At 56.3% G+C, this 27,348-nt stretch overlaps 1 protein-coding gene across 2 annotated transcripts; it reads right to left on the bottom strand.

Annotated features, from left to right (window-relative positions):
• Positions 1-27,348, bottom strand: OGDHL (oxoglutarate dehydrogenase L). 2 transcript variants are annotated; one of them, XM_033417591.2, is made up of 24 exons: positions 27,242-27,348; positions 24,934-25,006; positions 23,505-23,709; positions 21,552-21,722; positions 17,622-17,724; positions 17,077-17,192; positions 16,778-16,932; positions 15,916-16,062; positions 14,114-14,204; positions 11,497-11,676; positions 11,238-11,366; positions 10,172-10,351; positions 9,745-9,897; positions 9,088-9,190; positions 8,422-8,550; positions 7,209-7,359; positions 6,021-6,148; positions 4,902-5,080; positions 3,473-3,544; positions 3,235-3,360; positions 3,058-3,130; positions 1,552-1,715; positions 1,215-1,369; positions 1-753 (listed from the first exon to the last, which is right to left on the bottom strand). In XM_033417591.2, exons 3-24 carry the CDS (start codon positions 23,706-23,708, stop codon positions 630-632), a joined length of 3,033 nt encoding a protein of 1,010 aa, XP_033273482.2. In that variant the 5' UTR covers position 23,709; positions 24,934-25,006; positions 27,242-27,348; the 3' UTR covers positions 1-629. The 2 variants fall into 2 exon arrangements, with proteins under 2 accessions (XP_033273482.2, XP_049553347.1); XM_049697390.1 differs by lacking the exon at positions 27,242-27,348 and having other exon boundaries at positions 24,934-25,011.

Consider the following 27,348-nt stretch of genomic DNA (forward strand, 5'->3'; position numbering starts at 1 on the left):
TCTCCCTTAAGCATTTTCTAATTTCTCTGTTATTTGGTTTTCTACTTTGGTACATGTGAGCCTTGGCTGTATTTCACACAGAAGCTGACATATTTTATTATGACACACCCCATAAAACAGAGCACATATAAATCACCTGGCATGGTTTTGCTTCACCTGGTTGTTATTGCTAAGATCTCTATTTCTAAGAGCACAAAAGAGAACAGTTCTTGAATCCACAGACGAACAAGGACAGGGTGAGCAGCAGTCAAGTCTACCAGGCTGGGAGACAGAGAGACCAGAGACACGGGCTCCTGGGTGGCTGGCTGTCTGCAGAGACATGAACGACACAGACGGAGAAGCCACACGAACACTCCAGAGAGACCCGGGCAGCTGGGGAAACACTCTACAACTACAGCCCATCTATCAGACCCCTCTGGCTTTCTCAGCCCTAAGAGATTCTGAAATAAACACAAAGGCCCAAGGTGGCATAATACCGAAGCCAGCGGTACCTACTCTTTGGCCTCAATCACTGCATGGGTATGTTTTATCTTGGGGACCCTGACAGTCCCTCTCCTGGGCAGAAGAGCCAGCCAGTCCCTAATGTCCCCAGTGTCCTCAACAACCCCACAGCAAGACCCAGGCAGGCTCTAAAATGTCTTGCCCTCAAAGGCCTGGAGATTGAAGGCAGTATCCAGAAACTTCTTCAGAGACACCAGGTGAGTGTTCCTGTTTCCTGTGGCTGGTGCAGCTGCTGGGTCTCGGCCAACATACCTGGGGGAGGAGAGTCAAGCTAAGCGGAGGGCTGAGCCCGGCCCTGCTGCTACCCCAGGACTGCACCGGGTCTAATCCAGCTGCAGAAACGAAGAGCCTGAGGTTCCAAGGGGCCAAGTCACTGGCCTAAGATCAAAGGTAGGAGATTTGAGACACGCAGGAGGTTCTCTAGTTCAGTTCTGGCTGCAGAACAAACACAAAAGTTTCCCCTCCCTAAGGCCGTATTAAAGAGGATCCCTGATGGGGAAGCTGATCTGTCACTGACAGTCACAGAGCCAGCAGGGACTATGGGGCCCAACTCCTCAGTTTCCAATGCAGCCCAGAGAAGGGCAGTGGCCAGTGCTGGGTCACACAGCAAATGGGGTGGGCAGAGCCAAGATGGGGCCTCAAGCCCCCAGAGCCTCAGGCCTGGAAGACGTGAGGGGTAAACGGCGGGCAACCCCTTGCACCCAGCCTTGTACCATATGGGCCGCGCTCGGCCCAGGATGGTCATGAAGCGCGGGCTGATGTAGTCGTAGTAGCCCATGTTCTTGTGCTCCTCCTGGCACCACACCAGCTCTGCACCCGGGTACTTCTCTGCCTCTCGCCTGATCAGGTCGAAGGGGAATGGAGAGATCTGGGACAGACAGGGAGAAAGAAGGGAATAGCTAGGGGAAGGGGGAAATGCGCATGCCAGGCCCCCAGGAGAGCAGCCACTGCTTCCCTCACTGGCCCCAGCCCTGGCACGCTGCCCAGGGCCAGGGGGCTGGCGATATGACCTTGCTCGTCACTCTGAGCAGTTGAGGGGCTCGGGCGCACCTGCTCCAGGCGTGTGATAGCCACTTGCTCGTCCAGGCCCTGGCTGCTCCGCTCCTTCACCAGGTCATAGTACACCTTTCCCGTGCAGAAGATGAGCCGCCGCACCTGCCCGGGAGCCTGCGCCGCAGCCCCATCCTCAGGAATCACCCGCTGGAAGCTGGTCCCTGGGGACCGACAGGGCATGGCAGGGGCGTCTGCTCCCAGAGGGGCCAGAGCAGCTTGGGAATCAGGTCCACATCCCTGGCACCTCCAGGCTCTCCCTGGCCACTAAGACAAGCCCCAGATTTAGACCTGTGGCTGCAATAGGAACCTCTTGAGCCAAACAATGGAGCAGGGGACAGGGACAAGGGTGGAGACAGTGGCTGGAGCCAAGGGCAGAGCCTTGGGAGCATCAACAATAAGGTGATGGGGCGGGGGGGCGCTGGGGATGATGGGGAGAGCCCCTGAAGGGGACAGAGGTGATGATGTCACACCCGCATCTGACAGCGTCACTGTCCCAAACCTGCTCCCCTTCCAGCCATGCCTACCTCCCAGGCACACTCAACCCACCCCGTCACCAAGCTGGAAGGCGAACCCTGCACAGTCCTCCCTCTCAGCCCCAGAGCCCAGCCTCCATCCCCAAGTCCCATCCATTTTTCCTTCCTGAGCTCATGCCATGTGCCAGGCACCAGACTAAAAATACTACAAAAACCTCTGAGGAAGGTACTGCAGGGTCCCCGCAACCCAGATGAGGACACTGCGGCAGAGAGGGTCACTGGCTGCCAGGGCCCACCAGTACTAGGCACTCAGCCCAGGCGGTCCAGCCCAACGCCAGAGCTCTGCACTGCTGGCTCAGCCGCCCGCCACATCTGAGGGGATGCCCACACACACACGTGAAGAACAAGCACCTGTCCACGCCACTGAGGTCCTCCTGGCCAGCCCCTGCCCCTCCGCCTACAACCCAGGACCGTTTTCCCAGACAGCTCTGCTCTGCCAAGCCTCAAGGCCCCACACCTGCTCCTCCCTGATCCTCCACTGGGTCACGTCTCACTTCCAAAACCTGGCCCTTCGGGTGCTTTATCTGACCTCCGACTCCCAGCTAAATGAGGCTGAGAGCTCTTGGAGGGGGCGCTGGCTCCCCAGGGCCAGAAATGTCTGTCTGGCTCATGAGAGAAAACAACGGATGAGTGAACTGATACTCAGTGTCCCTCGAACTAGCAGACCTCTACCAGGCCTCCTGCCTCTAAGCTCTTCTGGTGCAGCCAGGCCGGCCCTGCTGGGAGGCTGCGGGGTCCCAGTGCACTCCTCTGGCCCTGGTGCTCCGCGTAAGTGACCCAAGTGGGTTCAGCCACCCGGCCGCTGCACCAACCTCCCAACGCAGCTGCTGGCGGGGATCATGCCAGAAGCTGCTTCAGGGCCAACAGAGCCACAGACAGAGGCAAGCACGGAAGAGTCCCGGGAGCAGAGGCCACACGTGGGCCACCAGGGCCCCCATCAGCCGCTGCCCCCCCACGCCCAGGCACATACCAGAAACCATTTGGTCAAAGCTGGACTTGGCTTCTGGGTGCCTCAGCAGAGATTTGGGTGTGAAGATGATCAGCTGGAAGGGAAACACGTGCCTGGCTGCCAGCCGCCCCTGCTTGGCCAGGGTGCCCTGCACTCGGCCCCTGTACGGTCCCGGTGACGACCAGGCGGGTGGCTCACCGGCTTGCGGAAGGGCAGCAGGATCTGGCGGCGCAGCACGTGGAAGTAGCTGGCCGGCGTGGAGCAGTTGACCACTATCCAGTTGCAGTCGTAGAGCTGTCTCACCTCGAAGTCCTGGGTGAACGCCTGGAGGGGCAGGGTGCGGCTGGGAGGTGGCCTGCCTGTGGCATCCACACCCTGGCCTTGCTGGGCACAGCAGCGTGCAGTCCTGTCCTGGGGGAGGGCGGGCAACACTCACGGGGTAGGCGTCCGAGTCATCATTGCTCATCTGCAGGAACCTCTCGGGCCTGGCTGACGAGTGCTCCGGGCCCTGGAAGCAAATGCCAGATGGCCCAGGCTGGCCAGCGTTTGGGGGGGTCTGGGGATCTGTCACACTGGACGGGGACCCTGGGCCTGGGGGAGAGTCTGAAGGGCTTCGTGGAGGAGATGCCCTCACTCTGGAGTGTCAACCGCAGGAAAGCACCAGGAATGTGGGACAAGAGGAGGGAGGTAGCCTCAGATGAGGGTCCGGCCACAGCCATGTGTGAACATGTGGGGCAGAAGGAAAAAGCAAAACGGCCAAGATGCTCTTTCTCTAGAACGTTCTGACCTACAGCAGTGACTGTTTACTATGTGCCTGTGGTGCGCCAGACATAGCTCTACGGACCCCACACAGATTATTCTCTCGTCTTGTGAAAGCAGCCCTGTGATGGAGATGAGGAAGGCGAGGGACAAAGAGATTAAGAAACAACCTCAAGGTCACTCAGCCAGAAAGGGACAGATTCAAACCCAGGTCTGACTCCTACTCCTACCCTGGCCCACGGGGCTGCTCTGCTCCATAAGAGCAGCAAGGACCCCCGCACTGTCCTCCAAGCTGGCTCTCCGTGGGACAGGGGTGACCTGCTCCTCTCTTAGTGGGGACGCCCCAAGGACCCATGGCCACAGGCACCAGCCAGGCCGGCCCAACCCTCCGCAACCAGCCTGACTCACGCTCCACCCAGTGAGATGCCAGCCACCTTTACAGCTGGGAGACCATGGGCAGTCACAGGCCTTCTCTCCTCGCACGTGAAACAGGAACAGAACTGACTGCCTGGTCCAGCTGTGAGGATGCCACAGGATTATACGTGGCGTGTAAAGTGCACGGCACAGGGAGACCTGACTCTGAGCAGTACTGATCAATCCCTGACCACGTGACCAGTCCAAGCTGAGTGGGTCCTCGGGGCCATCCACTGCAGCCAGCACAGCCCTGCCCACGCTCCACCTGGTCAGGCTACACACTCACCAGGCTGGCATCTCCTGATGCTGTGCTCCTCCCCTCCCCAAGGGCCTGCACATCCTTCTTCTCCCCCACATGAGGTTCCCCCGACAACATAGGTTCAAATTTCAGCTACTAGCTGTGTGACCTTAGGCAAGCTACTCCACCTTTCTGTGCCCCAGTTTCCTCATCTGGAAAGTGGGAACAGGTCCCGGCACAAAGCAGGCACTCAGGCATGTCCGTTCCGTTTACTGCTGAACAGTAGCATCACCAACTTCAGCAGCGGTGACACAGAGCTACGCAGGCCCCGCCCTGCAGACCCATGTGGTTCCGGGGCACTGGGAGGCACATGCCCCCCCCTCAACTCTGCAAGTGGCCAAGGTTCTAGCCATCCTCTCCCAGGCCGGCCAGGGCCCACCCCCACGGCCCTCACCATGCCCTCCATGCCGTGGGGCAGCAGCAGCACGACGCCATTGTGCCGAACCCACTTGGCCTGGCCCGTGCTGATGAACTGGTCGATGATGCACTGGGCCGTGTTGTGGAAGTCACCAAACTGCGCCTCCCAGAGGACCAGGGCGTTGGGGCTGGCCATGGCGTAGCCCAGCTCGAAGCCTAAACGGGAGACGCCGAGGCAGAGCCTGTCACACACGGTCCCCAAGTGGTGGTGGCTCCGGCCAGACCCAGCCCTTCCTCCCACGCGCTGCCTGCTCCGCCCGTCCCTCCCAGCAGGACAGAAGCGCCCGGGGACTCCTTGGCGCCCAAAGACCAGGATCTCCCTTCCTGGCCGCCGGCAACACACCCAGAGATGCCACTCTCAGCCCTGACCTCACGTACAGCCAGCTTCAGCCTTACGTAGGCCAGGAGTCAACTCCAAAGACACCCTGGGGAGGCAGCAGGGCCCATTTGCCAAGGGGCCCCCCAAATATGGCAGGGCTGCTGAGGGGAACGGGCAGGAACAGCCCCAGAGGCAGCTCCCCAGAAGCGGTGGCCAGTCTCGGTGGGTTCCCGTTTCTGGGAGGAAGCAGGCCAGCTAAAGGTCAAGCCAAGGGAGAGTGCAGGGGGCTAGTCTGGGGAGCCCAGAGTCTAGGGAGGGGGCCTCGAGACGGGGCTGCTGGGTGTGGTGGCACAGAGGGCAAGACAGACAGGAACGTGGAGGTGGCCAGGCCAGGCTCAGGGCCGGTCAGTGGCAGCAGCAGTCAGTGGACTCGATGGGGTTTTCTGTCTGGGCCCACTGTTGCCCAGGGACAAGCTCTGGTATCCAGAGCTCCCACCCAGGCCAGAGTGCACCCCCACCCCCCATCTGGGCTCTCTGAGGGGCCAGATGGGACAGGACCTCATCTCTGATGTGGCCTCAGGTGGGGGCAGCCCAACCACTGTCCCTCAGGGCTGTCCGAGGACTCAGGTCCACCCAGGGGCCTCTGAGCCTCTTCGGCCCCACCCAGCCCCAGACCACGGTCAAAACAACAAAAACAGACACCCTGAGGTGCAAGACCCTCTCTGGTCCCCAAGCATCTCAGGGCCCGCCCGACCTGCAGGCAGAGTTCTGACCCACCCAGAACTCCGTACTCCGAGAGGGAGCTGTTGCACACAGTGTAGGGGGCCTGGTGAGGCCAGAGGTGGTTCATGGGGACACACGTCCTCCGGTCAACTTCCTGGTCATGGAGAACGTGGTGCCGGTGACTGCAGAGACACAGACCAGGAAGGGAGGGGAGGCGGGCGGACTGAGCAGGACACCAGGCAAAGTCCCACAGGATGGCGACATCAAGAAGGCCGTGGAAAGCCAGAGCGATCTGGTCCTTCCTCTGGGCAGCCGCCCCTCCCACTGGTGCCCTCACACACGCCCCGGGGGTCTTGGAGCACAGGCGTGAGAGGCTCAGCTTCTCCCCTAAGGAGGGATCCGATGAGACCTGCCTTGCCGACCTCCCAGATGCTGGGTGGAGCCTGAGACCCTAGGAGGCCACACCCCAGGGGCACCATCTCCCTGCCCATCCTGCTAGCCCCTTTACCACCTCACCTGCTCTGTCCAGGTTTACAGGAGGCAGGAATTCCTGTGCATAAGGGGGGCCCCCCTGGCCAAACCCCAAGCCTTGTGAGGACTGACATGCCACTCAGGGTGCAGTGGAGTGGCCCTCTGTACCCTGGTTGGAGCAAGACCAGCAGTGATGAGGGAGTGGGACGTGGGAAAGATGGCCTGTCGAATACTGGAAGCCACACCTCCAGGACTCACTAACATGGCAGAGACGGAGTTGAGATCCCAAACATCTGGGGTCCCACACAGAGGAAATGTAATGAGGACAACCGGCAAGTGTAAAGTCCCTCATCTGGACTCAAAACCGAACTGCGAACAAGCAAGATGATGGCAGGGAGCTGGCTTGACAGTAGTTCACAGAAGAGAAACAAAGCATCTTGAGGACCATAGATAACCACAAGGGTTGACATCAACCAACAGCTTGGGCCAAGCAGTCAGCTCTGCACGCTGGCCCCGTGGGGACAGAGAGGCAGGCAGCCTAGCAGCCCTCAGACAGCTTGGCCCAAGGGTGGGGGCTAGCGTGCTGATAGAGTTACCTGAGAACACCTCCTTGGCTTCCCAGACAAGGTCTAGGAAGAGAAGGAAGGGCCACTCCACTCCAGAGGCCCTGGGCCGACTGTGAGAGATCCCCAGCGCAGCTGAGCTCTCAGCTCCCCCCAGGCACAAGGCTAATGCCAATAGGGCCTAGGGCCCAGAGCCCCCCACCCTCACCTGAATGTGCCCCTCTCCACGTCCTGCCCACTGAGCCGCACATGGATGCCTTCCTTGAGCAGGGAGCCAAAGGCCATGTACTCTGCCAGCGCCCAGTCCACTGTCCTCTTCCTGGTCATGTCCGCACGGCCCCGCAGGATACGAGAGAGGCCTGCGGGAGGGGAGGGCCAGCCTGAGGGCCACAGGGGCTTGGCCACCCCATCTGGGACAGCCATAGTCCCTGGGACCTGGGCCGGGTGTGTATATACTCAGTGTACACCCCTCCCACCGAGCAGGGCCCCGGCAGGATGCAGGAGGCCCCTCCTCCAGCATCACCACTCTAGCCAACACACAGGGCCAGCCTGAGCCCACATCCCCACCAGCCTCCCTCCCTGCAGGAAGGCGCAGGCACCGTTAGGCGATCATCCGCCACATGCATACGCCGCATTCGTTGATTCAGGGACGTTTCCCATAAGCCCACGGGAGAGGTACCAAACTCCCCCACCCCTAGATGAGAAGACACGCTCAGAAGAAGGAATTCATTTACTCACGATCACATAGCTATGAAGGTGCTTGGATCTGAGCCCAGGCACCCGGCCCAGGCTGGGCTCCCATCAGCCCTACACCCACACAGACCCTGTGTGACTGCACAGAGCCGGTGCCCCAAGACACCTGGGCCTCCACGTGCATGTGGAGGAATCCTCTTGGAACGCCCACAGGCTGCTCAGAGGGTGCACAGGGACCCCACTACCATCGCGGGGGCCCTCCAGGCTGCCTGAGCAGAGGCCACGATGGACACCATCGTGGCCAAGAGGCGCAGCCAGTGACCACCTACTAGCCTAGGGTCGCCCTCTGTCATCCACCCAGCCCAGCACTCTTGCCGCCCAACATTCTAGGCCCAACCGCCCCCTCCATGGGAAGCCCTTCTTTCCCTGCTCTCCTTCTGCCTGATGCAGGGATGCCCCCGGCAAAGGCATTGGGAAAATACAAGGTGTCCCACAGGAGCCTGGTCACCAGCACCCAGCTGGGAGCGTGGCATCCACATCTGCTCACCCTGAGAGGAGCTGTTAACACAGGCACCTCACGGGGCACAAAGGAGGCACTGAGAGCTCCGCTGATCTACCCAAGACCAAGTCAAGATGAGGGCCGGGCCTCCCTGACTCCTGACGCCATCTCCCTTGGGGCACGATGTCTGGGACAGTGGCCCATGCTGGAGCCTGCACAGCAACCTCACCCGTGTGGATCTTAAAGTCCTCCAGGGGCACAGAGCTGGCCACTTCACCAATGTGGGTCAGCATGTCCTCTGGAATACCCGTGGCTGGGCATGTCATGCTCTTGGGCTCCCCGTCCACAGTGAAGAAGCCTGAGAGGGCAGAGGCTCTGTGACTTGTGTGTGGCAGTGGGGCCTCAGCTCCCCTGGCCAGGCTGTCTCCCCAGGACTCAGGGGCCCACCACTCCCTTAACCCCAATGGCACTCAAACCCTGAGCCCATCCTGGGGACCTGGGACAGCTGACAGCACCCACCTAACATCCTCCCCTCCGGCGCCTGCGAGCCCCCTCCCTGGACCCAGGGTCACAGCCATCTAGCTCCGCCCCAGAGAGGCCCGCTGAGCACCCCTCCCCCAGGGCCCACTCCACTTTGCGGTCCACCCTCCCTGACCCAGCCCTTTCCAGGAAGCAGCTCATCACATGTGTCCCGAGGGCGACACTATCTCCCTCTACTCCCGCCTACCCCACCTGCAGGAATCAGTCCCACACAGCCTCAGGGGTCTCAGGGACAAAGCCCACAGCCTCTGGGCTGGGCAGCAACTGTCCTCATTCAGGATCACTCCAGTCCTGGTCCCAGTGCCAGAGCCCAGGGCCCAGGCAAATCACTCTTAGCCACACGCTGCTCACTCACCAGGCCAGGGGGAGTCCAGCCAGTGCTTTATATGCAGGATCTTTTTATCCTTGGACCTGCCAAACGCCTCCTCACAGATCCGGTCATATTTGGCGATTTCTTCCTGAAATCAGGGTGAAGGCCTGGATTGAGGCAGCGATGCCCTGGGCAGCCGGAGGCTGAGTCAACCCAGACTCATAAACCCTGGTCCCTCTCACCACGTTCTAGAGGAACTGTCTGCCCACTGGCCCACAGGGACCTTAAGGCCAGAGATAAAAGTCCCAGAGTGCAGGGGGATCCTGGAAAGAGTTCAGATGATTGCACTCAGCAAGGGACTTGGGGGAACGCAGGAAAGACTCACAGTCCTTGCTCTGAGAGCTCCCTGAAGGCGGGAGGGCAAGCACATCCACAGATAACTACGGGGTCAAACCCGGCTCAGGGCTACCTCCTACAGGAAGCCTTCTTGGACTCTGGCCTGAGGATGGGCTTCCATGCATCGCAGCGTTCCCTGTACCCCACCAGACTGTAAATGTCTTTGGTCCTCCGTCCCCCTTGATAACTGGGGGCTACTGGGGACAAGGACCATATTGGCTACTTCTATAAACCGCCAGTGCCCAGCACTGGGCTGATGACATCAGCAGCCGCCTCAGGCTGATCCCAGGCGCTGACCGGGCCCACCTCGAATTCCTGCAGGGTCACGGTGCCCTCGGCGATGAGCTTGTCTGCGTACTTCTTCAGCACAGGCACCTGCCTGTGGATCTGCTTGTACATGAGCGGCTGCGTGAACATGGGCTCGTCCATCTCGTTGTGGCCACGCCGGCGGTAACAGACCTGCAGGGACAGAGGGTGGGTCCCCGCGCCCAGGCGGTGTGGCTGGCGCAGTCACTGCACAACTGGGGCATACCTGGCAGGCCACATCCCTGAGGCCTCACCAGCCCCCACTACAACCCATCACCAAATGCCCCACCCCCAGGCCTCCGCAGAGATGGTGCTCAGCGGTTCTAAACCTGCCGCTCAGCCCCGACTAGCAAAGATGTTGCAGACCCGGCGCACTTGCCATGGCAGGGACAGTCCGAGCACCTCCACCTCAGTTCCCCAGACCCACCAGGTCCACCACGACGTCTTTATTGAAGGTGTTCCTCCACTCGGCCGCCACACTGCACACATACATCACGGCCTCTGGGTCGTCTGCATTCACATGGAAGATGGGCGCGTTGACTACACGGGCGACGTCGGTGGGGTATGGTGAGGAGCGGGCCATCCGGGGGTCCGTGGTGAAGCCAATCTGCAGAAGCAGGAGGCACTGAGAGCTGGACAGCAGCAGCCGCCTGGGAGACCAGAGGGCCAGGGGGCCAGGGGAGAGACGCCTTTGCCTCGAGGTCCATCGGTTGTGCTCAGGAGGTGCAGGGGACATGATGGGCTAACAGTGGATGACCTCGAAATCAGACGTAGCCGCGGGTCCCATGGGGATGGCGGTAACACCAGGGGAATCGTGTCTGCTCTTTCTCCTGCAATCATTTTTATACAGTGGGAGTGGGGAGCGCAAGTTGGGGTAAAACCCAGTCTCACCAGTTATTAACTGTACAACCTTGGGCCAGGTACTTAATTCCCAAAGCCTGTTTCCTCATCGATTAAAAGGGCTCATTAAATTCCTACCTCACAGGGTTATACTGTGAAGGTTAAATGACTTAATATGCGAATAAGGTAGTTAACCCAGGGCTTTACAGGCTCAGAAGAAGAGCTGTTATTAACCACAGCTACCTTTTTTAAAAGCAAAGGCTGTGAGAGTTGTGTTCTAAGACTGCCTGGGTCACATGGAGCTCAAGGCAGCATCTAGTTACATGCTCAGCCTCGGTGCTTGCTAGGTGCTGGTTATACCCATCTTCCTCTGCCCTTACTGCTTTCTCACATATATAATATGGGGGGAGGGGGCTGCAGAGGGAAGGACAGAGAGACACAGAGACAAAGACAGACAGATGTATACACCTCCCAGTTCCACAGACCAGGAAACCGAGGCTGAGAGATCAGGCATTTTGCCTGAAATCACACTCTGGTAAGTAGCAGAGCAGGAGGATTAAACCCAGAAATGCCTCACTCGTCCCCTCAAAGTGCTGCCTGGATTCAGGGATGGAGGACACTGACAGGGCCCAGCACACAGCCCAGGCCCTCACCTGGTTGTTGACGACGACGTGCACGGTACCGTTGGTGGTGTAAGAGGGCAGGTCACTCAGGTGGAAGGTCTCATAGACCACACCCTGGCCAGCGAAGGCGGCATCCCCATGGACCAGGATGGACATGACCTGCAGGGCAGGATATAAGCCAGGAGCGGCCCCCATGCCCCAGCCCGTGCAGCCCAGCCCTGCTCCTGGACTTCAGAGATTCCGAGCCTACCCCTCAGAACCCAGGACCTCAGGGCCCAGGCAAGCTCACCTTCTTGCCCTGAGCATCCCCGCGGTAGAACTGCTCTGCCTTCGTCTTCCCCTGCACCACGGGGTCCACAGCTTCCAGGTGGGAGGGGTTGGCCACGAGCGACAGAGTGATGTTCCTGTTTGTGACTCGGTTGATCCTCTCATGGTACATGCCGAGGTGATATTTGACATCTCCGGAGCCCTGAAGGTTGACGTGGCCTGTGATGAACCTCCCCCCGACCCTATCCCAGACATGCAAGCTTACAGTGGCGCTGGGACATTCCCGGGATTCTGCTCCCTGGGAAGGCTGTTTTGTCCCTGACTCACACTTGCATCCTTCCCCCAAACCCAGCAAGACGCCCTTCTTGCCCTCCGGGCTGGCCTAAGAAAGGTAGGCAGGTTCCCTGGGCCTTGGCTCCCTTCTTGGAGCCCCTCCACATTATCAACAACCATCCTCTCCGCATTAACGATGGCAGAGTGGGGAAGGGGCAAGGCACCCGTAGGGAGGGGCCAGCCAGCAGCAGTGAAGGCACAGAAATGAAGGGCGGCTCTTAATTGGCATTGAGACCACGGGCTAGGCCTCTGGGCACACATTGGAGCAGGACCCGTACCTAACTCCTTACACCAAAGTAACCAAAAATGTACAGACAAAGCCATAGTATCAGGGGGAAACATGACATACTTTATGATCTTGGAGTAGGGAAAGTCTTTCTAAACAATGTACAAACCTCAGAAGCCATAAAGGATAAGACAGCTAAAATCTAATATATTTGCCATGTGGGAAGAAGATCCATGCACAGTATTAGGGGAAAAAAATCAAGCTGGGAAAATACTTATCAGACAAACGCAGGCAAAGGGCTAACTCCTTCAATACATAAGGCACTTTTACAAATTGGTGAGATAAAGCCCAAAAAACCCATAGAAAAATGAGCAAAAGCCAGGAAGAGGAATTTACAGAAAAAGGCACCCATGACTTAAACATGTGAAAAGACGCTCAAATTCGAAACAGAGAAATATGTTCAAATGCAGTGACTTTTGGACCTAGCACATTGGCAAAGATGGAAAGGTTGGACAGAGTAAGGGAAGCTGGGGGCCTGGGACCTTCGCACACAGCGTGTGGGCTCGCTGCTGTCTGCAAGCTCTTTGGAGGGCAATTCAGTCCTACCTCCTCAGCTCCAGCCACCGCATTTCTCGGATACCATCAAAAAGTGCACACATGTGCGCAAAGACACTCATTCCACCACCTAATGCTCATCAACAGGAGATAGCAGAAACCAGAGGGGCACTCGAAGCTCGGGGAGCTCTGTGTGCAGCTCTGAAACAGTGACAGCTCGTTAAGTGAAAACAGCAAGGAGGTCAGCGGCATCACGAGCTGCTCCCCTGGCTTTTTACAAATAAAGCTGTACTGGACACATACGTGTGTTCGCACTGCGTGGAACATTTCTGGAAGTACACACTTTAACACAAAAACTGACCACAGCAGAGCCTATGGGGAGCAGGAAAGGGGTCTCAGAAGGGAAACACACTCATTGTGTAATCTTTTCTTCAAACGACGCTCACATTACTTTTTCTATTAAAAAAAAGTAAATTTGTTTAAAGTGTCCTTTGGCCAGGTTTTACAGTTTACTCACATGTTGTCTCTGATTCCTCACAACCATTCTGGGGGCAGGAACTTTTATCCCCATTTTACAGAAGAGCAAACTGAGGCTCAGAGAGATGAAAGTGCTTGAGCAAAATGAACATGATGGCGGGAAGATTCTGGATTGGGAGCCAGCAGATGTGGATTGTAGTCCTGCTCTGGCCTAACGTGCTGGATGATTTTGGAGCAGTCATTTAATGTGGTTCATTTTAACAAACCATGCACCTGTGCTGAGTGCTGGGGCTTCGGGAATGAGGTCCCTGCCATCACCCTGCTACCAGCCTGGAAGGGAAAACAGACACATACACACACACACACGCGCGCGCACGCACGTGCGTGCGCGTGATGGAGAAGGCCAGAGTAGAGACGGACCTGCTGGGAAAGGAGGCACAGAGGAGGGAGAGACAGGATTGCTGCCTGGAGGACCAGGAAAGTCACTAGGAGATGGGTAGGGCTGGGAAAGAGGCAGAGAGCAGAAGAGAGGAAAGCCATCTGGCTGAGGGCCCAGCATGGGCAGAGGCGTGGGGTATGAGGCATACATGACACGTATACGTGCCAGAAAAATATTCTCTCTGCTCATCAGTGGGCACAGGAAACCGTCCTGACCTCCCAATGCTGTGCTGGTCAAACAAGTGAGTGAGGCAGCCCTTCAGGGAAGGTAGACAGGACCCTGGGCACAGAGGTATGGCCACATGAGCTGAACTGAATAACTTCAGGCACTTCCCTGCACACCTCTCTGGGCCTCAGTCCCCCCAGCTGGAAACAGGGAGGTTAGCCCAGATTACCCGAGGGCTCTCCCAGCTGTTGGAGATCATAGCACGTGGCTCCAAAACACCTTAGGAGCCTCACACAGACACCCCCAGCCTCTCTCCCACTCTTCTGCATGTCCGTCCACCTCAAGGTCTGTCTGAGCCTGCAAGCTCCTGGCCCAGGCCCTCTCCAGTCCACGTCCCAAATACCCAGCTCTCCAGGGGCTCTGGGGCCTGGGCCTGGCACCCACCTCATCCGCCGCCTCCAGCTTGGGGTCAAACTGGCAGAAGATCTGCTCCAGGTCCTTGCGGATGACGTTGGCCAGCACGTTCAGCCTGCCCCTGGAGCCAGAGGGGGCAGGGCTCTTACCATGCTCCCTGCCCACCTGGGACCTATCAGAATTAGCATGGGGGCTGGAAGGCCCCACCCTCTCATCCCGCCTCAATCTACAAGGTGTGTGAGCGGGTCCAGCTGGCCGGCCCCCCTGGGCAGGCAGGCATCCCCCGCTACAACTCAGATTCAGGAGGCCCTCGCGAGCAGGGAGCCACCCAGCCTCATGGCAGAGTGTCTACTCACCCCTCTCCCCAACCAAAAGTTGAGCCCAACCCAGCACCTTGACCCCAAGCTGCTAGCGAATCACAGCTGCTCACACATGGCTCCCCAGCCCAGCCCAGTGACATGGAAGTGATAAGGATAGGGAAGAGGGGACTGGACTGCCCCTAAGATCAGGAGTCACCAGAGGCCCTGTCCAGAGGAGCTAAGTGAGGACTGAGGGGTGGGGGGAGGAAAGCAGCCAGGCCCAGGGATTCTCCAGTCCAGCCTGAGCTTCCCATCGGGGGCAACCTATTCAGGGGTGGGCACCAGCCTGATGGGGGCACAGGACATGACTCCGAGCCCGCTCCCCATAGACTACCAGCGGATGCCGGCCCCAGGCCTGCTCACACCCTGACCTCCAGCCCCGCACGGCCCAGTGACAGAAGGGCAGCGCTCCTCCAGCGGGCCCCTCTCCTGCTCTGCGGGGGTGGCAGGGCTGTGGGATCACAGGAGCCGTATGAACAACCCTCAGCCCCTCTGGGCAAAGCCTCCGGCCTCAAAGGCCCCTCCCCAAACACGGAGGCCTGGCCGAGGGCAGCCCTTGACTCTGGAGCCCTCCTCAGGCCAGGAGCCTGGCCAGCACCACCACCCAGTCCCAGAGCTGCCTGACGGCCCAGCACCATCCTCTCCCACAGTCCTACTGAAGCCACGTACGCCCCTGCCTCCTCGGACCACGGGGCCAGCTCTGCACGACCCTCTGACCAGACACCAAGCATTTCTGGGGCCCCCAGAGTGCAGAGCCTGTGTGGCAAAGCTTGGGCTCCCGGGAGGCCAGCCCACAGGGTGGGGACCCTCCTCACAATGCATCCTGATGCCCCTGGTGCGGATGTAGTCCGGGGCTGGCCCACCTGTGAGCGGCTGGAAACAGGCACAGGAAATGCAGGGGCTTTGCCCCCCAGACTGCTCAGCAGTCCTCTTCCAGCCCGTTTAGCAGGACCCCTGGCCACCTTGGCCATATTCCTCATTAGCCCACAGGCTCCAGCTCAGAGGTAACTGCCCAGTGGCCAGACCAGCCTTCCAAGTCTTTATCAAAGTCACAGGAAATGTGTGGCCAGCTTGCAGCCGGGGAAAGAGACCCTCGGCTCACCTCCAGAGACCTCCCACCAGGGGATGCGAACCTGAGGCCACCTGCCCAGGCTCTGCCCTCACTTCCCTGGGATGTGCCCCTCCACATCCCCTTGTCCACAGGAACCTCAAGTAGCGTGATATACCCCTCTTCTGTAACCTCAATACTCCTGGGGACAACAGCAACATGGTGAGAGAGAAACAGTTTAAGAGAGCCTGGTTCCATGTGGCTTTGGACACATGCTTTCTGTGATGAGCAGCCCAGGGCCCAGGGACTCTGATAACTTTCTAGACCACTTTGCCTCTATCCCCAGGTCCCACCAACACCCCTGCTCTGATTTTCAAAGCCTCCTATCCACCTCAGCTTGCTGGGCCTGGAGGAGAAGGGCCCACCTGTGTGGCATCCCCAGGATGACATTCTCGATCCCCATCTCGCTGGATTTGTCGATGATGGTCTTGAGGGCAGGAATCATGACCTCACAGCCCTCCAGGCCAAACCGCTTCTCTGAGGACCACTTCCGGGCCAGGAAATCTTCAAACCTGCTTGGGGAGAGATGGGGAAGGGTGGAGAGGCTGGGCTCCTGGGGGCTGTTGATGAGGGCTCGGAGCAGGATGCCAGGACACAGGAAGCTGCAAAGCCACCTCCCGCTGCGCAGTCCAGGACCTGGCACAGATACCATGGTGCCCCTACCAGCAAGCAGCATAGGTTGGCGGGGAGGCTGAGGGTCCTCCCAACTTCAACAGACCTCTGGCTCCATCAATTCCCAGTTACCACCCTCTCTTCCCCTTCCAGTCACACTGCTCCAACTAGCCATTCCCCTGCTCCCAGACCACTGCCCTCCAGCACACACGTGCCCTGGGGCGCTCTCCTCATGCCCAAAGATGCCTCACGGCTCAACTCAAATTCCAGCCCACACGTCACTGCTCAGGGAGCCACTTTACTCCTAGCAGCTGGTCCAGGGGCTCCTCCAGGCCCCCGTAGCCCTGGGAAGACCCAGCTTCAGAGAAGTTCAGGGGCAGAACCAGGCAGTGCCCCACCTGCAGGAAGGCGCTGCTACACTCATTCCACACAGGGACGTCTTTCTGCCACTTCCACCCTCGTTCGGTGTCATGTTCTCCTGGAGCACCATCCAGCCCTGCCTTCCCTTACCGGGCACCCTCCTAGTTTCTTAGCCAGGGCCTGGGACATTTCATACAGCCCTGGAGCAGGCCCCCCAGCCACTCAGGCTGCCCGGGGTGGTGCTGGGAGCCTGACCTCATAGAGCGCACCAGCCGGGCCAGCAGGGTCCGCTTCTCCTCGCTGGAGAACTGCATCACGCCAGGGGTCTCAAACTTCTGCCGGATCCACTGACACTGCTCCACGTCATTGATGAACATGAACTCCAGACCGATGTGCTGGCAGTATGTGTTCTGGGGGAAAGGGAAGCGCTCCACGAGGAGCCAAGAAGAAGACCGACCGCCTTGGGATCTGGAACAGAAAAGGCAGCGCCCTCCCTCCCTCTATCGCACGCCAGAGCTTCATCAGCTGTGCCCGACACACCTGCCTGTGCTCACCTCCAGGCGCCGAATGATCTCCCGCAGAGAAAGGGTGTTTTCAGAGCCTCCAATAAAGGTAGTTGTGGGCAGCTGGAACTCCTTATCCAGGTCAGCCTCCCGCAGGTCGTAGAAGGCTAGGAGGCACACATGGCAGAGCCCGGGCAGCAGAGAGGAGAGAGGGAGGTCAGGCCCAGGTGGGGCCCAGCTGTATCCCCAGACCTCCCAACAGTGCCCCCAGGACCCTCCCGCCATGTCTAGCCTAAAGCTCAAAGGCCCTCTGTCTGCAGGGCACAGGGCATGAGTCAGAGCCTAGCTTGCCGCCATAAGGGTGGGCCTGGACAGATGTCTCAAGCTTGCTGAGCGTGGCACACCAGCTAGGGAAGACGGGGAGGCCTCCCTTGCAGGGACATCATGCATAGCTGGGCAAGGGTCAGAAGAAAGCCTCCCAGGCTGCTTGCTGAAACCCAAGACCCAGAGGCACTGTAGGCTCAGAGCCCCTCACTGGGCACAGGCACCAGCTGGCTCTGGTGTCGCCAGGGCAACAGGAAATGGTACCGACTCACCCAATTTATCAATGGTGGTGATTAAGTCTGAGGGCACAAAGGAGTCCAGGTCTGCATCCAGAATGCCCAGGGGGTCCAGTTGGGCCACATGGTGGCCACGGATCTGGAGAAGGGGAAAAGGTCGGGGCGGAGCTGGAACGCAGCTGGACAGACCCTCACCAAGACTGAGATTCTGGGCCCTGGCCCCTCAAGTTCCCCTTCAGAATTTCAAGTTTCCACATATCTCCAGCACCCAGCCACTGAACAGTTGCCTAGGAGACCCCACCATAGCCACTAAGGTGGCAGGAGCTCAATTCTGTTTGAAAGTACAACATGCAGCTTTCAAAAACAGGAAAGAACGCGTACACAAAAGTAGTTACTACGGTACTATTAGTAATTGCAAAATTCTAAAAACTTCCCAAATGTCCATCAACAGGAGACTGGCAAATGGATATGGGAAATCCACACAGGGGATACTACAGAGCTGCTAAAAGGAATGAGGAAAATTCCTAACTGCTACTATGAGGTTGTCTCCACAAAATATTATTAAGCAAAAAAGCAAATTACAGAAAAGTGTGTGTGGTAAACTGCCCAGTATCTAAGAAAGGGAAGAGAAAAGTAAACACATGCATTTGCATTTATTTGTATATATTTGCATGTCTACAAATAAATATATGCATTAGAAGAATATACAGTAAAATAAGAAAACTATAAAATAAGGAAAATTATTACCTACAGGGAAAGGACAAAATAGGGCAGAGCAGCAGGGCTAGAAGCTAGGCTTTTAACAATATATCTTGCATTGACGATTTGACTTTGGAATCTTATAAGTATTTTATATCACTATAAAACAAAATTAAGTTTTAAAAATTGAAAGTAAGACAAAACAAATGAATTAATGCATCCATTTGGTGGCATAACTACATAGAGAGGAACTATTCCAACTGACTAACAGAATATTCCCCAAAGACAAACAGAACTGCAGGAATAAAAAGATCATAAATTCATTTACAGTACCAATCAGCAGTGGTAGTACTAGAATTGTATTCTCAGACTGTCATGTGTGGATTGTGGGAAAATCAAGTAAGTCATTGTATTGCTGTGTTTGAGAACCTCTATTTTTGGTATCTTTAAAAGGAGATGGTGACATAAGACTGATGAGGTCAAGGACAAACACTAAGTCCTACATTTGATGTATATAGAAGCATCAGTATAAACCCATAAAGTATGGTATCTTTTAAAAAAATACATATTTCCTGGCTCTAACCATCAAAAGAACCCAGAAGTCATGACCAAACCAATAGCAGTAAATACTCGCTCACTCCCTGGAGAACTGGCTGGACAGAAATGTGCGAGATGAGCTCAAAGCATCTTGTCCTACCAGATAGCAAAGGGGTGCTCAAACACTACTGGGGCTGGGAATAAGGACACATTTTGAGCAACAAAAAGGATAATATCTATAGCAGACTGAAACTCATTAAATATGTTTAAATTCATGCATTCATATCATACTATGAAAAAGAAGAAAAACCTTTATTGGCCATCTTTGGAGGATGCTAGGAAACCATGTCATAATTTTGAAAATCCATCAGCAAAAGGAAAAGTCAAGCACTGATCCTGCCCTCCCTATACCATTTGTACCTCAGGATAAACAGAGCTGACAAAGGGAAGGTTCTCATGAGAGAAGTATTTCAGGTAATAAACAAAGAAAGAAAGAATTAGAATATCACCACTTTTACCACTCCCAATGACTTAATGTGTCCAGGAAATAATTATCTTTAGATGCTAACTGATGAAGTGCCCATCACCACCAGGAAGCTGATTTTGCAACAACAGAAAAAATCAAATCTATGTTGGATCAAGCATCTAGATCTAACTACCAATTTACAGAAATTACATGGGACAAAGGGACAGATGAAGTGACACCATGAGGATGCAATCAGCAAAATCCACACTCGAGAAGACGCTGTAGGACAAGCAACCTGGTTTCTTATACACACACACACACACACACACACACAGAGCAAGAAACACAAAAAGAAATGGAGAGGAACCCGCAGAGTAGAGTACAAGAGACTTGAAAAGCCATGTCAACATATCACAACCTGTGGCTTTATTTGGATCCTGATTCAAACAAGCAGTAAAAAGAAATCCTAGGACAAACAGGCAAACATGAATACCAACTGGGTATTTGGTGACATTAAGGATTATTACTATTTTTAGGTGTGATAATACTATCACGGTATATTTGAATTCTTTTTTTTTTTTTTTTTGCAGTACGCGGGCCTCTCACTGCTGTGGCCTCTCCCATTGCAGAGCACAGGCTCCGGACACGCAGGCCCAGCGGCCACCACTCACGGGCCCAGCTGCTCCGCGGCACGTGGGATCTTCCCGGACCAGGGCACGAACCCGTGTCCCCTGCATCGGCAGGCGGACTCTCAACCACTGCGCCACCAGGGAAGCCCATATTTGAATATTTTTAAAGGAGGCTTTACCTCTGGAAATACATGCTGAAACGTTCAATGAATGAAATGATATGAAGTCTGGGATTTGCTTCAAAATAATCAGTGGCCTATGGGTGGAGCCGGAGATGGGTAAGATGAATCAAGACTGGCCCTGTATTGATGGGGGTTCACTACATAATTCTTCTACCTATTATATGCTTGAAAACATGCATTAAGAAGCAGCCTGGGTTTTTTTTCAGTACTATGTGCAGATGAGTCAAACCAGAGCTCAGCCCCCAAGTGACCTGTGAGGGGCTACAGCCCACCCAGTAGGTGCTCACTACCAGGCAGATTTTTATCATGCAAGTATGGAGTAACATTCCTGAATCCAGAGACCATCCTGCTGGAAGGATGCTTTGGTCTTGGCCAGTGAAAGAACAAAGAGCTGCTGCAGAGCTGGGACTGTACTTAGAAGATAAGGCCCTCAGGCCGTACTCTGAATGCTACCCCACATTTCATACAGAGTTTTATGTTCCTTGTCCTTTTTCAAAGTCAACAGTCAGATCACTTTCTGCCTCTTTCAGCCAACCAAGAAAAACATAATTACAATCACTGCTGTTTCCTCGGAGGTGGCCCACGATCCATGGGTCCTGAGGCCAGTGAGGGAGCCCAGTCCTGTGCACCTTTCCTCTTCCGCCCCAGCACACCTGGGCAGGCAGCTGCCATCCCACACAGAGTGCATCGTTCAGAGGCAAGGCGCCATTTCCATTTGCTAAGGCCTCCCTCTCCCCCGAGTTCCTGCAGCGGCTGGCTGCACCCTCCCACGGAGTCTCTACCAAGGACCGCAGGATGCCCCTACCCTGCCTTCTGCATGTCTTCAAGACAAGTTTCTCTTATGAAATACCTCCTGCCACTGATTCCCAGACAGATCCCAAATGATTACATTTTTATGGAGTGAACACCCAGTACAGCCCTCCGGTTAGTCCTGTTGGGTCAAGACCAAGAATAGGAAACATCATCAGGACTCTTTGACATAGCAAGGGCCCAGCCTGGGAACCCAGCAGAGGGGAGCCTAAGTCTCCAGGACAGAGCAGCTGATGGGGGAGAGCTGCTTAATGAACTAGTCATTCATTCCACAAATACTAACTAAGCACCTGCTGGACATGAGCCCCTGTCCTCTTGGAATGCTCAGCCAAGAGAAAACAGACATTAACAAGCGGCAATCTACTCACCTTTCATTCAACACTCACTGAAACTGATCACTCACTAAGTACTTCTCCAGGTTCTGGGGCAGAGTGGTGTGGGCGACAGATGAGAAAGACCACAAACAATCCACTTTGCACAAGAAATACAGGGGGTGGTAAGTGATGTGAATGGTAACGTGACAAAGAGCAGGAGGAGGGGTCAGAGCCACCAAGCTCCCTAAAGTGACGCTGGAGCTGAGCCAGTCTTCTTGCCGTCAGCACCTGGCCACACCCCAGGAGCCTGTACCCTTCCAGCCGCTCACCTGGTAGGCCCGGATCAGAGACTGCACAGCCAGGTGGTCCTCCACCAGCTTACTGGTCTTGGTCCGGCTCAACACTGCCGGCCTGCTCTCAGGGACAACAGAAAGGGGCCGGGGCTGAGCCGGACCATAAGAGGCTTCCTCACTGGCTTTCTGGAAGAAGCTGTCCCAGGACTGGGCAGGGGCAGAAGAAAGAAAACAGCCAGGTTAGGGCCTGGGAGTAGCGCGGGGTGGCCCAGGCTGGGGCCCTAGGGGACATCAGTCTTCCTTCACCACCATAGCTCTCAGGGCCCTCCCAGGACCCTGCCGACAATACCCTTCTCAATCAGCCCAGGGCCCCCACCCAAATTCTGGATCTCTCCAGGACCCAGCTTGGTAGTGTGTGGGGGAGGTTATAAGTTGTGATCAAGGGGCTTTATGTATGAAACGGGCTTCTATCCATAGGCAAAACATGCCCTCACACACTGTGGGTTGGAGGCAGCTCCGTGGAGGGCAAGGGCAGGCAGGCCCTCAACATTTCCAATGCATGTATCTTTTGAACCAGCAATTCCACTGCCAGCAATTTATTCTACAGATGTACTTGGACAGGTGTGCCTACATGTACAAGGATGTTCCCTGCAGGAGAGTTTATAAAAATGACAACGTAAAAACAATCTAAGCAGTGATCAATAGGAAACTGGTTAAATAAATGATGGTAAATTTAGATTCCGGAAAATTATGTAGTCTTTTTTAAAAAGACGCATTTATTATTGTGGATGTGGAATATTGCCAAGATATGTTGTAAAGTGAACACAGCAGAAGAGGATGTATGCTTTGCTACTATTCGTGCAGAAACAAAAAGCAGATGGGCACATGCACCAGCACCTCCACGTTCTAGCAAAACACATACAAAAGTGCTTTCCTCTACGCCCTCTCATACAGTACTGGTAGGAGAATAAGGTGGTACAAGCCATGTGGAAAGCAATTTGGCAACACCCATCAAAATTATGTACACAGATGCCCTCTAACCCAACAATTCCACTTTGGGGAATTTATGCCACAGTTAGCTGCACACGTGCAGGATGATGAACGTACAAGATGATGTAGTACAGCACCCGTCATGACAGCCAGAGACTGGAAATGAGGCAGATGCCTGTCCCTGGGGATGAATGTAGAACAGCCATCCAAACAGTGGAATACTATACAGCTGGGAAAAAGAAAAATGAGGCTCTTGAGGTACTGACATGGAAAATCTTGGAGATGTATGCTGAGTGAAAAAAGCCTGGGGCAAAAGAGTGGATGTTACGTGTTACTTTTTGTGTAAAGGGGGAGAATCCAGAGTTATGTTTGCAATAAGTTTATCTGAATGGATACAGAAGAAATTAAGAATAGACTGGGGAACAGACAGGTAGGAGCTGAGCAGATATGGGATGGAATGGGAGGAAGGTTTTTCACTGTAGAACTTAATACTTTTTGTTTTTGGATCATGTGAGCATATTACTTTCCTCTGAGGCATGTGAGTGAAGGAGAGAGAGCAGCTACGCTTTTCACTTTTGTCCTGGCATCTGATTTTGATTTTTTTTTTTTTTTACACCATCAGTGGGTACTTATTTTATCAGCTTACTATATATGTAAACACTTATGCTCCTAACTATATAACAAGAGGCCATCTGGAGACGGCACTGCATGACAAAGGAGGCAGGGACAGGCCTCAGACCAGGTGTGACTGAGCACGGCATTATCAGAGCTTCTCAAGCCAGACCACCACCCACTGGCTGGTCCAGCAACAGGACAGCAATGGACTTTCCTCACCCAATATGAGGACCAAGCTCTTTCACAAAGATGATGGAGGACCTGAGAGACAAAGAAACCTGCCCGGGGTCACACAGCAGGCAAGTTGCTTCTCCCCACTCCCCTCTCCACAGCCCAGCCCCAGGACCTTCTCTCCTGCACAGAGGGCAGGGTTGGGGTGCCAACCTTGTGGACACTCTGGGGGTTTTCCAACCAGGCGAAGTACATCTCCTCCATGTAACTGGAGCCGCCTCCAACTTTGCTGCTTGGGAAGGTGGCCGGTGGCCCAGACGACCTGCTGTACCAGCTGAACCTTTGGACGCCATGTGCGGCCAGGAGCCTCAAGGCCTGTGCCCCAAGCCGGGATGGCAGCAGCCTCAGCTGACTCATTCTGGACACAGGCAACAAGGGAGAGACATAAACCACGGGACTGGGATGGAAGGAAGGAGGCTCTGGCAGCCACTCATCCACTCATATGGCATTTGCTGGGCCTACTGGGCAGGTGGCCCTGGGCTAGGCAGTGACGAGACAGAGGTGAGAGGGACAGTCAGCCAGGCCTCCTGAACACCCCGGAACTCAGGCAGCGGAGTCCTCCAGGGACCAGGGACTGGTGCTCCATGACCGGTCAGAAAAAGGCCGGAAGCAAGGCGTCTGGCTGAGCTGCACGATCTCGAGGCCCATGGCACTGCTGGGTCTCTAGTCATTGTGACCAAAAGGGACCAGTGACTTCCCCTGACTGCAGTATAGGCCCAGCATGTCCTCCCAGGCCAGAAGGCCAATGACACGGGCCTCAATGGCCCCACTTCACATCGGGGACGACTGAGGCTCAGAGAAGGGAAGGGCACTGGGGGACAGTGGAGGGCAGACCAGAGGCAGGCGCCTTGCCCAGCCAAGCTCCCAGTTGCAGCTGCCCTCTTTGGCTCCCATACCCTGCCCAGAGCTTACACTCAGGACAGCTAACAGCTCAGGGGGTACATTCAGGCTGGAAGCCCACTCAGGATGGAGAGGAAAAAGAACCTGGAGCTCATCTCACCCCCGCAATCTCATCTGCTCTTTCCCAGGGAAAATGCTCGAACAACGGGCTTTCAGGAATCCGTGTGTACATATGGAGAGGTGGGGGGGGGGAGGGGCTTCCTCTTCCCCCCAGAAGACAGAGGTTCTCGGATAAGAGGCTCCTCTTAGAACCTCTGTTCCTCTACATCACCCCCCAACACAACTGTAAGCAGAGACCCCTCCTCTTCCCCAGCATTGCCTGGACACACACGGCTCCCCCTGAATACTTGCTAACACCCTTCTGCCCAGAGAATCCCAGCCTGTGAGTAGGGTGCAGCACCAGGGCCACCCCACCAGGGGCCATGCAGGCAGGAGGGCCTGCTTCCCCCCACATAACTCAGTCCCAGAAAGTGTGCCTTTATGCCTGGGCCTGGGCCTGGGCCTGAGTCAATGCTCCTGGGGCCAGATGTGCCCAGCTCACAGGGCACACACCCCGCCCCAGCTCAAACAAGTCACCAGAACCAGCTGGCTGGACCTTCTATTCTACAAGGGGTCAGGCCCCAAGGCAGGGCATGGCACAGCCCCCCTAGCCCACGTGCTCCCTCTTTCCCTCCAAACTTACATGAGGCAAAGGGCAGGGAGGCGGTCTCCTTGAGCGAGGGACAGTGGGCTCCTCAGGGCAACCAGCAGCAAGTCTGAACAGAGGAAAATTAAAAAGCAAAAATATACTGCACTGCAGGGAGGAAGGAGGTGGGTTCAGCTGGAACCTGAGCCTCAAGTGCCCCAAGCTTCCTATCCACATGCTCAGCTGCATGTCCCGCCAGCCAGTGACACCAGGCCCTACTGAGGGCTGCTAGGGGCTGGCTCTTCCTGGAGTGGCACCTCTCCAGGTGCTGGGTGGGGACTCAAGGCCTGAGCTCTGGGGTCAGAGGGCCGGGGTCCCAACCCCTGCTCTCCCTCTGATGGTCCCTGAGACCTGGCCAAATACAGGGTTGCTGCCCCGGCCCAGATGGCCATAGGGCCCAGGAGCTACTGGCCTGGAATGTGAGAAGAATCTAAACAACCCAATGGGGAAACTCTAACATCCCCATCTTAAGGCAAAGAAAGCAGACACCAAGATCATCCACTGAGGGAATAAAAATAGGAGCACAATTAGTCAGCACCGATTCGGGGGCAGGCACTGTACTCACCTAACCCTCTCAACAATCTCAAGAGGTGGGCACTTGGATTAGCCCCATTTTACAAATAGGGAAACTGAGGCACAGAGAGGCTAAGCTGGTGAGTGGCAGGGCTCTGTGGTTCCGGAGCCTGTGCCCTCCTCACTGCAGAGTCATGATGTAAACACAGATTTCTCTTAATGCCAACGCTCCTTCCAACGGCTGCAGCCAGAGCTGCTCTCTCTGCTGGCACCCACCCCCGCAGGGGAATGGGATGGCTCGGGGGGGTAGTGACAAGCCTGGCTGTGTCCAGCCTGGCCCAGTGCAGGAACACTGTGTTTCACAAACACTGAATAATCTGGGCAGCCGCTGGACACTGCTGTGGCCTTCACCCGGCCTGATGGAAGGACAGCCAGCCAGCCACCCCTGCCCCAATCCCAGCAGGGCCTGAGGACTCAGGAGCCCTAGAGGGCTGGGGACAGAGTCAACCTCAGTATCTGGAGCCAAAGCCCAAGCCTGCCCTGCCAGGTCCTGCCCACACAGGTGAAAGGGAAGAGTTAGGGTCAGGCACTGTGCACACCCCCTGACCAGCCCAGCCCACCCTGGACTAACAGGCAGGTTGCTCTGGGCAGCTCTTGGTGGCCTCCCCTCTACGGATAAAGTCAGTACCATCCCCACCGCCACCCTCAGAAGCATAACGACGACAGACATCCCTGGCCACTAAGCCTCCCACACGCAAGGCCCTATCTGGGCTGCTCTGCAATACGCCCACTGTAGAGATCCCAAGACCTTGAAGGTGGGCAGCAGCAGAGCCTGGACTCACACTCCCGCAGGCCTACGATGGCCCCACGTGCTGGGAACTGGGTGGGCTTTTCTCAGGAATAAACCCCACCTCTAGTTTACTGAACCCAAGAGGCAGCCACGGAAGCAGACTACGAGGTAGGAAGCAGGGTAGGGAGGGGGTGTGCTTATTTCCTTGACAGAGATGGAGGGTCTGAGCTAAAGGCCAGAGGTGGGGAAAGCACAAAGGTGAAAGGGGCCTGTTCCAATATGCTACAGGATATATGGGCAGGGTGCACAGGGATGGGTTAGGGCCCATGGTGGAGGGGCATCATGGCACCCCGCTGGGACCTCAGGGTCACCCCATCCCCGCACATTTCCCTGAGGGAAGGAGAAGCACTTCCCAGGCTGTCTGCCACCTCAGGTCAGTCTTGCCTCCCTCAGGGCCTCAGTCTCCCCATCTGTGAGCGGAAACCCGGTTAAAACCTTCTGTAAAGGCCCTGCCCCCTGCCCCCACTACGAGGTCCTGAGACTTCGAAGCTGCCTGCCTGTCCCACCAAGCACATAACGCTAGACCATCCCCATCCCCAGCGCTGCCCTCCGCAGCCAGGGCTCCTTGAGAAGGCGAAGAGCAGCAGGCCCCTCCCCAGGCCACGAAAGGCGTGGACAGTCTGTAGTCTTTGGGCTGGAGAACCCACGCTGATGCCTGAAACCCCACCGTTAAAAGCTTCGCTCCCTTACGCAAAACACTTCACAAGAACTGCACTCGCAGGGTCGGATGCGCGCGAAGGGCTGAGGGTCCCTGGGGACGCCTCGGCCAAACAAAGGCGAAGCCAAGGTCACGCTCACTCCCCCTCCCACCTCCCGGGCCAGGCTTAGGGCTGCGGGCTGCGGCGCCCCGGGACCCAGGAGACTGGAGCAGAAGGGCCTCCCGCGACACAGCTGGAGAGGAGGAGGCGCAGGGACCCGGAAGGGAGGGGCCGCCGCGCTCACCGGGCCAGTGGGGGTCGGCGCGGCAGTGAGGTCCAGAGGCTGCAGGTCAGGGGAGGCGAGCAGTTGGTGCGCGACTAGCTGTACCAATTATCTGGGTCACGTGACGT

This window comes from Orcinus orca, chromosome 14 (genome assembly GCF_937001465.1).
Source record: "Orcinus orca chromosome 14, mOrcOrc1.1, whole genome shotgun sequence".
Classification (NCBI taxonomy): domain Eukaryota; kingdom Metazoa; phylum Chordata; class Mammalia; order Artiodactyla; family Delphinidae; genus Orcinus; species Orcinus orca.

Bases quoted from the DNA above. Each gene is read 5' to 3' on its own strand.
- OGDHL (XM_033417591.2), bottom strand. From the start codon at position 23,708: ATGAGTCAGCTGAGGCTGCTGCCATCCCGGCTTGGGGCACAGGCCTTG. The intron at 21,723-23,504 runs GTTGGCACCCCA...GCCCCTGCCCAG, and splicing joins ACCCCCAGAGTGTCCACAAG to TCCTGGGACAGCTTCTTCCA. The intron at 8,551-9,087 runs GTGAGTGAGCAG...CTGCCCTCTCAG, and splicing joins GCTGGACTCCCCCTGGCCTG to GCTTCTTCACTGTGGACGGG.